General features: G+C 52.2%; 1 protein-coding gene across 1 annotated transcript; it reads right to left on the reverse strand.

The window, feature by feature from the left end:
• Nucleotides 1-843: 843 nt before the first annotated feature.
• Nucleotides 844-1,392, reverse strand: LOC123058695 (uncharacterized). The gene has a single exon (XM_044481397.1). The coding sequence runs from the start codon at nt 1,390-1,392 to the stop codon at nt 844-846; it is 549 nt and encodes a 182-aa protein (XP_044337332.1).
• Nucleotides 1,393-12,361: the final 10,969 nt, after the last annotated feature.

The following is a 12,361-nucleotide window of genomic DNA, read 5'->3' on the forward strand; positions in this document are numbered from 1 at the left end:
CCATGCTCCTCCACCACCACCACGCCGTTGTGCTGCTGCTGGATGGAGTCTTCCTCAACCTCTCCTTCTCTCCTTGCTGGATTAAGGCATGGGAGACATCACCGGGCTGTACGTGTGTTGAACGCGGAGGTGCTGTCCGTTCGGCACTAAGATCTCCGGTGATTTGGATCACGACGAGTACGACTCCTTCAAGCCCGTTCTCTTGAACGCTTCCGCTTAGCGATCTACAAGGGTATGTAGATGCACTCTCCTTCCCCTCGTTGTTGGTTTCTCCATAGATAGATCTTGGTGACACGTAGGAAAATTTTGAATTTCTGCTACGTTCCTCAACATGCTTCCCTCCACGCAACTTGAGGGCGGCATATTGCGCCTTGAACTTCTCCTCATCTTTGATGACCCTAAAGCAATGGGAGAGGTTGAAGCACTTGCCATTGTGTTGGACCTTGAATGCCTCCAAAGCTTGAAATGCCTGCAAACGTTTTCATGCAAGCATATTGGCAAATGGTAGGCAAATGAACATGCAAGCATAAACTTGATGACACAAAAGCGGGCGGCTTGCTAGCATACCATGTCTTGCATGCCGATGCCACTCACAGGGCGGGCCTTGACGCTCTCAAGGGTGGCACAAAACTTGTTGCATTCTTGTTGGATCACCCTCCAACGCTTTAAAATGGACACCCACACGCGCGTGCTCACAATTTGGTAAGGCGGAAACTTCTTGCGCTCATGAAACTCCCGGTGGACACGAATCCAAAAAGTTGAATGCTTTTGTTCGGCGCCGGTCTTGGGGTCTTGTCCAATGTCTCGCCAACACTCGCAAAGAAGATTGTCCTCGGTCGCCGTTTATGTCTTCGTCTGCTTGCTCTTGCGCTTCGGCTTCGGCCCAGTGGCTTGGTTGGCGAGCTCGTCCTCAAACAAAGGCTCCACTTCGATGTTGCACTCGTCCTCTTCCTCTTGCCCGTAGTCGTCTGGAAACTCGTGGTCAAGTGGGAAGCCGTCCAGGTCCATGCCGACCTGATCACGCATGAAAGCCGCTTGATCGTTATCATAGCCAGCGGCCGGCGTGAACGTCCCGTGGCCGTCCTGGCTTTGTGTCTCGTCGGGATCGTAGCCAGCGGTCGGCGCACCGCCCTTGAAGATGAGGTTATGCATGTAGTCCTTGTCGCCGGCGGCCGGCATTCCCTCGAAGAGGTTGCGGGCGTCCGGTAGCACGTCGGTCGGCATCTGCCTCGCGCGTTTCCTTGCGCCTCCCAATGACGAGCCACCAGCCACCGGTGTGGCGTTGAGGTCGATGGTTGCGGGCGTGGGCGTGGAAGGCGCCACCACGCTCACGTCGGGCGAGCACTCCCCGTAGAGGCGGGAGGCCTGCGGGTACACGTGGAAGCCGGGCATCGGGTTGCAAGCCGACGCGCGGGGCGAGTCGGGCAGTACCATCCGAGGAAACGCGGATGACCCGGTGCTGGCCGCGGTGGCATTGACGAGACCGTGCTGGCTAGGGTTTAACCCTAGCATGTATGGTGCCTCCCTTGTTGCCGCCGCGACGCGGGCGTTCGTGACCTCCTGCTGCACGACGGCGACGACGATGGTAGCCGCGACGGCTTCATCGCTCGCGTCTGCGGCGTGCCTCTGGCCCTTCCTCTTGGCCGACTCCCTCGCCCGTTGTTCGGGCGTCAGCGCCTTCTTTGGCTTGGGCGCGCGGCGGTCTTGTGCGGGGCACGAGGCTTGCCTTTGCCGAAGGGGGCGGTCGTCATGCCGGACGAGGCGAGGGAGGCGAGGCCGGCGGCGCCGTCGCGGTTGAGGTCGTCGTCCATGACGGGTTTGGGGCGGTAGCGCGCGTGAGGGCGGGAGGTTTTTAGGGAAAATGAGGGGAAAATGGTGGTGGCTGTCACCGACCGGCGGCCCGAGGGAAAGAAATAGACGCGCGCACGGGCGTCCGTCCCGTGTCCACGCTGACGCAAATCCGGCTTAAAAATGGGCCGAGAATAGGTCGAGATGCAAACGCCAAGCAAACACACGTCCGTTTGAATCAACGCGTTGGGCCGATTTTTGTGTCTACGCCGACTCTAACGGGCGGCAACGAATGAAGTGAATCGATCCATTAGAGTTGCTCTAATGGATTCTCCAGAGAGAACGGGGGCGTTTGCATAGGCATTACTAGAGAGCATGACAGCAGAAAAGTCGGGCCCGATGCCATCGGCAGGCATTTTCATTGGCTTTTCACTTTTATCCGTAAGCTGTGAGCAGATCCTAAAAAAGCATCTACAGACATACTGCATATGCAACCCGATGCATGAATGAATCAAATAATTGAACCGGGAGGCAACTCTGACCAGTCGCCGATCGACTGTAAGTACAAGAAACAGTTTTGCTAGAACTCATCTAAATGAGATATAATTTAGTCTCATTCACCTTTTATAGCTATTGAATATGATGCTATAAAATGTATGTGTGTTGACATGGGTTGTATCTGTTCTTGTTTTCAAAGTGAATGAGACCAAATTATATCTCATCTAGATGAGTTCTAGATACTCCCTACAAAAAAACTGAACAATCCATCACCTCTCATCGCAAGCAGATTTGATCGATCTAACTATCACCCGCACCGCTCGCGACTTCGCGAGCTAAGGCAAGACTAACTCACTCACTCGCCATGGAACTCTCATCCCTTCCCCTCCTTCTCCTGCCTCTCTTGTTTGTTTATGTATGACATTGTTGAGCTAAGTAGCGATGGTCGAGAGTGGTATGCTCAAGGCCTGAGTTTCTTTGTTTCTAATGTTGTGAGCATAAAATTCTGAAAGTTTTTGAGAATGAAGATGGCCCGGCTAGCATGTTACATAAAATTCTCCACTTTGGGTGGCTGAATTGTTGCCAAAATGAAGTCATCATACACAAAATGATGTGCTAAAGAAAGAAAGAAAAAGAAATAAGTGGCTTGCTAGCTGGCGGATCCATGTGGCAAACAACAGCGGGCCGGCAGCAGAAATACACAAACGAGAGCCATCTCGTACGTGCAACAAGCAGCAAATGCGAGACTGAAATTGCAAGACTAAGGTTGCTAGATTGAAACTCGATATATATGGCCAAAGTAGTACGCAGCGTGTGTGCGTGTGCGTGTGTATATATATAGGTAGTTATTAACCCTTCAAAAAAAAAAGATGGATAGATACTACAGGGAGATGCAAAAGTTTGTCTGGCTTCTGCATATCCCGCTAAGATAGATGCTGCACGCTCGACGAAAAAACAAACAAGGAAGGATTGACCTAACGATTTCATTCGCGCGAACCTCTTTCCCTTTAATTCACCCTTGCAACGAGGCGCCGTCTCCTCTTCCCTCCCTCTCGTTGGTGCTACTATCGGCCGCCTCTCATGGATCGACCTAGCATCCAACGCCTCCCCACGCTTCTCTCCCGCTCTCGCCGTCTTCCTCTCCCTATAAATCTCGATCCAGTCTCTCCTCAACGCGTTCCCACATCCTCTCCATATCCTCACCTCGCGCACATCTACAACGCATGCACACACGGAGACCCAAAGCCGTACCACACGGTTCCGGCTAGCATCTCCCGTCCTTCTCGGTGAGCTCCCTTCCACCCTATCCCCTACCCCCTTTCCCTTCGTTTTTAAACCGATTTGGATAGATTTGTGTGCTGTGAGTTTTGTGAACTTATTTGTATGATCTGTTTCAGCTGATGGATATGCTGGCAGCCAGCATGGCTGCCGTGGCGAGTACTATGCGCATGCCAGAGGAGGTCCTGGGTGGAGGCGTTCCGAGAGAGGAAACACACTTTGAGAAGGAGCCAACGACGGATTGGTCAGAGGAGGAGCGGGCAGCAGCATCGGTACGTTACACCAAACACAAGCTTTAGAGACATGTCCATATGACTAGCAATAGACGTGAGCTAGTCAATAATAATGATAAGACTGCATGTTCTACATATCCAGAGAGACATGTCCATTTTTTTTAGAACGAAGGCTCGCGAAGAGCCCGACTTTGAATTAACAAAGCCATCAACCGACCAGGAGTTACAGCAGACAACCCAACTTACAACGGTCAGAACGATACAACAGGGAACACTGAAAAGACTACTCACTACAATCTCCACAGGCCACAAATGAATACAGCTAGTAAAGGCCGAGCACTCCACACTAGGATCATATGTGGCAGAAACGGAGCAGCGCATCAGGACATAGCCGACCTTCGAGGATGGACCGAGCTCCAGGAACACTTAGAGAAGAGAGGAACCAACATCTTCCTTCTCAATCACCGAAGAGGGACCCTTCCCCCTCGCCATGGCTCGTAGGCGCCGCACCGTCGGGATTTCGAGAAGCTCACCCTAGAGCTGGAAGAATGTCGCCCTCGCATCGCAAGGTGGACATGGGATGACCACATCGATTTGGGATATACCTCGCCGGCTGCTCCACCACAGTCCAAGCCCAACTAGTTGGAGACAAGCTTCAGGAATCGGACGACGCAGAGGAGGTAGCGCAATCCCTCACCTGCATAACCTCCCGACCGAGCCCCGCACCCTTGACGACGCCTCTAGCAAGGTCACGACGCGCAAGGCGCCGCCGCCGCCAAATCCGTCGGTGATAAAGGTATTCACTCGGGCAGGGGGATCGGGGTGGAAAGCAGGGGACCTCAGCTGCGCTCCCATGGAGGAAAGCAGCGCCCTTGGGCGTTGCCGCACCGGGCCGGCCGGACCGGCCAAGGTTTCCCCCGGTTCCCTGGCTGACCACCAACACACACCAACGCCGGAGCCAGGCAAAGCTAGCCCACCACGGAGGCGAGAGAGAAGCCGCAGAGACATGTCCATATATATGTTAACACATCTAGTATTTAGCTGAGTTTTGCTCAAGTTTTGAATAAACTCAGAGAAATATTTAAAATAATTCTGACCGTGGACAATTTATTTGTGAAAATGTATGTCTATTTACATAGGTGGATACTAATGTAAATATGAATGCTAATTCAGTAGTCAACTCGTAAACTTAGGTGGATCCTAGTTGTATGCAGGTATGACATATTCTACATGAAGTAGCCTAAGAAGTAGTTGCTTCACTGTTTCATAAGATGACATACTTTAACTTTTAACTGCTATGTGTTCGCTGCCGAACTTATGCTGTTTCTAAGCAATTAATGTCTGAATTTGTGTTTAAACTACCACTGATGTTGCTACGCTACCACTAATGCTGCTATACTACTGATGTTGTTGTTGTACTACTGGCTGCTTGTTTTTCAAAATAGGCAACGGAATTCACCGCTCAAATCAAAACTTAAGCTTCAAAACCACATACAAATATTGATGCATTTCATATAATCAAAATTTAGGTTGGTTCACTACCAGGCACATAATTTCTAGTAACGCATTATGTTAATCAATATACAAATATTAATGCATCATGCTAACAATTCTTACTACATTGATTAGGAACTTTTCTAACACAATACAGACGCAGACGCTCATACATACGCACATAGACTCACCCCTATGAATACACGCAAGCACACCCTATGCTTATGAGCACCTTCAATACACTGAGCTGGCACATCATTTTGAGATTGACAAAGTTGCCACGAACATCTTCGTAGTCGACGGGAACCGTCTCCTCCCACTGAGCGTCGGCCATGAGCTTGGTGGAGTGACGAAGCGTGGGTCGACGAAGAAGAAGGCTTCGGCGCACCCCTATCTGGCGCGTCAAATGTCAGATTTGGGGTTCCGGCAAAACTCTTGAGGTTCGAACACTACGGTGCACACAAAGATCTCTCCCCTCTCTAGCTCGCGCACTCAACGATCTCACGGCCTAGCTTGACCCAAAGAACACGAGACACAAGATTTATACTGATTCGGGCCACCGTTGTGCTGTAATACCCTACTCCAGTGTGGTGTGGTGGATTGTCACTTGGGCTGTGGATAAACAATTACAAGGGAAGAATAGCCTCCTGAGGAGAGGTGTTCTTGTGCTTGGTGAGTTTGTGTGGTTGAGGATGATCTGGATCCTCTGTTATGGTGGTGGCTAGTCCTATTTATAGAGGCCCTGGTCCTCTCCCCAAATATTAAGCGGGAAGGGATCCCACAACGGCCAAATTCGAAGGGAGACAACTAGTACAAGTTATCCTGGCAAAAGTAGTCTTCGCCTGCCAAAGGCTCTGGTGGTGACGCCGTCTTGGGCTCCACGGTGACCTCCATCCTGCCGTCCTGCTGGTCTTGGTCTTGTTGCACCGATATGGAAACCTTTGCCTGATGCCTTGAAACTTCTCGCATGCGCTTGCTTCCTTAGCACCAAAAAGAAAACGAGGACATTGTGCGCGCTGGCGTCCGCCTGGCGCCCGCCTGGTCTTGATTGTCATGGCTTACATCATTGGAACCTCGCGAGGTTCGCCTTGCCTTGATCTCTCCGCCCCTCGTGAGCTAGCCTGGTGAGGCCGCCCCTGAGGAGGTCTTGCGTCGTCCGCCTCGCGTGGCTTGGCCCCTCGCGAGGGTCTTGGGTGTTTGCTGGTGAAGATGGGTCGTACAGGGCCGCTAGAGGAGCCACATTGCGGGCCGCAGGCAGGCAAGTCTGGGGACCTCCGTTCCCAGAATGCCGATATTTCCCCCTCCGGCAGGGTGCCGGAATGGGGTCCCGATTGATTTTTGGTGGCTACAGAGGCTTGCGGCGACAGAACTCCCGATCTAGATTTCTTTTCGAGGGTTTCTGTATTTATAGGAATTTTTGGCGTCAGGAACAAGTCAGGGGGGCCCCGAGTTGTCCACGAGATAGGGGGCGCGCCCAGGGGGTAGGGCGTGCGAGGGCGATGGCGGCGGCGCACCCCGACTCCCTCGCCCGCTGTTCGGGCGGCAGCCACGACGACTTTATCCCTTCGTCTTGGCCGACTCCCTCGCCCATTGTTCGGACGACAGCGCCTTCTTTGGCTTGGGCATGGCGGCGGTCTTGCGCGGGGCACGAGGGTTGCCTTTGCCGGAGGGGGCGGTCGTCATGCCGGACGAGGCGAGGGAGGCGAGGTCGGCGGCGGCGTTGAGGTCGAGGTCGTCGTCCATGGCGGGTTTGGGGCGGGAGTGCGCACGGGCGTGAGGGTTTTGGGAAAAATAAGGGGGGAAGGGAATGGTGGTGGCTGCCACCGACCGGCCGGCCCAGGGAGGGAGGGGGAAGAGTAGGCGCGCGCGCGTCCGTCTTGTTTCTATGCCGACACAAATCCGGCTCAAAAATAGGTCGGAAATGGGTCAGTATGCGGACGTGTGGGCACGTTGGGCCGTCTTTTGTGTCCGCGCTAATCCAAACGAATGGCGACAAACGATATAGGTCGCCTCATTAGAGTTACTTTTAAGGGATGGATCGCCTCGTTGAAGCTGCTCTAAGGGATTCTCGAGAGAGAACCGGGGGTGTTTGCATAGGCATTACTAGAGCATGACAGCAGAAAAGTCGGGCCCGATGCCATCGGCAGGCATTTTCATTGGCTTTTCATTTTTATCCGTAAGCTGTGAGCAGATCCTAAAAAAGCATCTACAGACATACTGCATATGCAACCCGATGCATGAATGAATCAAATAATTGAACCGGGAGGCAACTCTGACCAGTCGCCGATCGATTGTACGTACAAGACAACTGAACAATCCCTCACCTCTCATCGCAAGCAGATTTGATCGATCTAACTATCACCCGCACCGCTCGCGACTTCGCGAGCTAAGGCAAGACCAACTCACTCACTCGCCATGGAACTCTCATCCCTTCCCCTCCTCCTCCTGCCTCTCCTCCCTCTTCTCTACTTCCTCTACCTGCGGCCGGACCCCAAGAGGCAGCCTCGCGCCCATGGCCTCAAGGTCTACCCCATCCTCGGCACGCTGCCGCACTTCATCAAGAACCAGGACCGCTTCCTCGAATGGTACACCGGTGTAAGACAATAAGTTTTGGGGAACCATCACAACCCTCTAGGGGTGGCTTATCTCATTATATATAATGGTTGTGTTACAATATGTACCATATACGTACATAGGTACAGAAGCTATACATAGTCTAACACCCTCCCTCAATCTTAGCCACTTTCTAAAGAACTGAGAAGGGTAAGATTGCGCCTACAAGCCTCAAACTGTGGCAGCGGTAAAGGCTTAGTGAAGATGTCTGCAAGTTGATCCTTAGATGAGATAAACTTGATCTGGAGTTGCTTCTGTGATACACGTTCCCGTACAAAGTGATAGTCAACTTCAATGTGTTTCATTCGGGCATGAAATACTGGATTTGCAGAAAGGTATGTAGCACCGATGTTATCACACCAAAGAATAGGAGGCTGTGGTTGAGACAAACCCAACTCCTGAAACAAAGACTGCACCCAAATAATCTCTGCAGTAGTATTAGCCACAGCCTTGTACTCAGCTTCAGTACTGCTACGTGACACAGTAGCCTGTTTCCGAGCACTCCAGGCGATCAAATTAGAGCCAAAGAATACTGCATAACCCCCCGTGGATCGCCTGTCATCTGGGCTACCAGCCCAATCTGCATCAGAGAAGGCCGAAAGGACCCGAGAGGAAGTCGGCCGAATATGCATACCAAATGTCAGGGTGAACTGAACATAACGAAGAATGCGTTTAACAGCAGCCCAATGAGTATCTCTGGGAGCCTGAAGATACTGACAAACCCTGTTAACAGCATAAGAGATATCTGGTCTCGTGATCGTCAAGTACTGAAGTCCACCAACAATGCTCCTGTACTCTGTGGCATCCGCAGGAGACAAAAGCTCACCATCAACAGCTGTTATCTTGTCGGTAGACGACATGGGTGTGGTGGTCGGTTTGCACTTCAGCATGCCAGCTCTTTGTAACAACTCCAAGGAGTACTTCTTCTGCGTAAGGACAAGACCAGTAGCACGAGAAGTGACCTCAACTCCAAGAAAGTAGTGAAGCTTCCCAAGATCTTTGACCGCAAAATCAGCACCAAGAGAGCAGACAAGAGCATCAGCAGCATACTGAGAAGAGCTGACAAGGATAATATCATCGACATATACCAAAACATACATAGTGACTTCTGGCTTCTGTAGAAGAAATAATGAAGTGTCAGCAGTAGACGGCACAAAACCATGAGCACGAAGGGCAGAGGCAAGGCGGGCATGCCAGGCACGAGGAGCTTGCTTCAAACCATATAGTGCTTTGGAAAGACGACAGATATAGTCAGGACGATCAGGATCAGAGAAACCAGGCGGCTGTTTCATATAAACCTCTTCCTCCAAAAATCCATGTAGAAAAGCATTCTGCACATCAAGTTGACGAAGTGACCAACCACGAGAAACAGCAATGGAGAGAAGAAGACGAATAGTGGTAGGCTTGACGACAGGACTGAAGGTGTCCTCATAGTCAAGACCATGACGCTGCCGAAAACCGCGAGCAACAAGTCGCGCTTTGTAACGCTCAATAGATCCATCCGAATGCTTCTTCACTTTGAATACCCATTTTGAGTCAATAACATTTACCCGTGGTGGTGGAGGAACGAGAGTCCATGTCTTGTTACGAAGAAGAGCATGAAACTCCTGCTCCATAGCCTCTCGCCAATGTGGAATGCGCAGGGCAGCCTGATATGAGCAAGGCTCAGAAGATGGATCCGCAACAGCAGCAGCCAAACAAGCAGCCAACCAAGCAACCGTACCATCCTTACGTTCCTTAGGTTTGAAAATGCCACTGCGACTGCGTGTATGTGGTCGGGACACAGGAACCACCGAGGTCGACGGAGCAGCCTGCAACGGGCTGGAGGACGGCGACGTTGACGAGTCAGCCGGTGACGAGGAGCCAGTCACGGTAGCCTCGGACTCGGTTGGCGAAGAAGGCCGACCCACCGGCGAAACCGGCAGAGCAGACGAAGCAGCTGGCGACTCCGGCATCACAGACCGGGCCGATGGCGAGCTCGACATAGTGGGCCGTGGCGTGGCCGGTGTCGCGGGCCGATCCGCTGATGAAGGCGACGTGAGGACCCGAGCCGCGGGCGAAGACGGCGTGACGGGCCGAGCCGCAGGCGAAGACGGCGTGACGGGCCGAGCCGCGGGCGACTCGGCGGCCGCTGGCGAAACGGACCGAGCAGTGGAGATGCTCGGCACGACGGGCTCGTCGGGTGACCATGCATGGGCACGCGAATCGATGCCATGCAACATAGGGCGATCGACGTGCCCACCAGAAGACGACGATGATGATGGTGAATCCTCCAACAGCTCCAAACGAGCTCCACGTCCGGTTCCTGCACCATGGTTAGGTAACAGCAAAGGAGAGTATGCAACATCATCAAATTGGTCAGAAGCAACAGAGGATGAATGCAGGGATGGTGGTTCGACAGTGGACACAGGAAGGTTGGCAAAGGGAAAAACATGCTCATCACACACGACGTCCCGAGATATATAGACACGATTAGTGGGAACATGAAGACATTTGTAACCTTTATGAAGAGAGTTATAGCCAAGAAAAACACACTTCTTAGAACGAAACTCAAGCTTGCGCTTGTTATATGGACGAAGATGCGGCCAGCAAGCACACCCAAATACCTTGAGAAAGGTATAATCAGGTTGTTCATTAAGGAGAACCTCAATGGGAGTCTTCATGTTTAAAACACGAGTAGGAGTACGGTTGATGAGAAAGCATGCAGTGGTGAAAGCATCACTCCAAAACCGAAACGGAACAGATGCATGGGCCAAAAGAGTAAGACCAGCTTCAACAATATGACGATGCTTACGTTCGACTGAACCATTCTGCTGATGTGTATGTGGACATGCTAAACGATGAGCTATCCCAAGTGACTGAAAGAAAGAGTTGAGGTTGCGATACTCGCCTCCCCAGTCTGACTGGACATGAACAATTTTGTGCTTGAGAAGACGTTCAACATGTTTTTGAAACTGAACAAAAATATCAAACACATCAGATTTGCGTTTAATAAGGTAAAGCCAGGTAAAGCGACTATAAGCATCAACGAAACTGATATAGTAATTATGACCACTGACAGAAGTCTGAGCAGGACCCCATACATCTGAAAACACAAGTTCTAAAGGATGTTTCACCTCACGACTGGACTCCGAAAAAGGAAGTTAATGACTCTTCCCCTGCTGACAAGCATCACACACTGCTACATCTTTATTACTAGACAAACTAGGAAGCTCATGACGACGCAAAATATGACGGACAATAGGTGTGGCCGGGTGACCAAGACGAGCATGCCACTGTGACGGAGAGACCCGAACTCCAGTGAAAACACGAGCGACACCAGGATGCTCCAGACGGTAGAGGCCCTGGCACAACCGCCCACTAAGAAGAATGCCCCTCGTGCCCCGATCCTTAATAAAAAGATCAAAAGGGTGAAATTCACAAAGCACATTATTATCACGTGTGAGTTTAGGAACTGAAAGAAGATTACGGGTCACAGATGGAACTCGAAGAACATTGCGAAGCTGAAGACTCCTATTGGCATGTCTAGTGAGAAGAGATGCTTGACCAATATGAGAGATGTGTATACCTGCTCCATTGGCGGTGTGGATCTTGTCGGAGCCATGATAGGGTTCACGAGTGTGAAGCTTCCCCATCTCGCTGGTTAGATGCTCTGTCGCCCCAGAGTCCATGTACCAGTGTGGATCGATGGAGTAGGACTGAGTGTGTCCCTGTTGCTTCTGCGGCGCGGGACGATCAGCCATGGCGACCTGACGGGCATTGTTGCGTGTATCTTTGCCGTCATTGCCAAGACCAAGGAAGCTTCGCTTGAAGCGCTTATGACACTTGGAGGCCCAGTGCCCATCGCGGCCACAAAGCTGACACACACGTGGACCGCCAGCCCCCGGTAAGGTCGCAGTAGGTGGGGGGGCCGAGGCGGGCGACGGTGGCAGCCCCAAGGGAGACCGGGGTGATGAAGAAGAGCGACCACCCTTGGTGGCGGCGTTGGCCGAGAGGGAGCCAGTGCCCCTGGTGCGGCGAGTCTCGACCCGTTGCTCAGTGAGAAGGAGCCGAGAGAAAACCTCGTGTGCCAGCATGGGTGTCGAGTTGCCCCGCTCGTTGATGATCTCGACTAAGGCATCATACTCCTCATCAAGACCATTGACAATAAACGAGTTGAACTCGGAGTCGGTGAGGGGCTGTCCAATGGAGGCCAATGTGTCGGCGAGGCCCTTGACCTTGTTGTAGAACTCAGTGGCAGTGGAGTCAAGCTTCTGACACTCTCCAAGCTGACGACGGAGTGCAGAGACACGAGCCTGGGACTGCTCTGCAAAGGTGCGCTCAAGGATGGTCCAGGCCTCATGAGACGTCTTCGCGAAGACAACAAGGCCGGCAACTGCCGGCGAGAGCGACCCCTGGATGGAGGAGAGGTTCGCCTGGTCCTGCCCCGTCCAGACGCGATGGGCCGGATTGTAGAC

The sequence above is a fragment of the Triticum aestivum genome, chromosome 3A (genome assembly GCF_018294505.1).
Source record: "Triticum aestivum cultivar Chinese Spring chromosome 3A, IWGSC CS RefSeq v2.1, whole genome shotgun sequence".
Taxonomy (NCBI): domain Eukaryota; kingdom Viridiplantae; phylum Streptophyta; class Magnoliopsida; order Poales; family Poaceae; genus Triticum; species Triticum aestivum.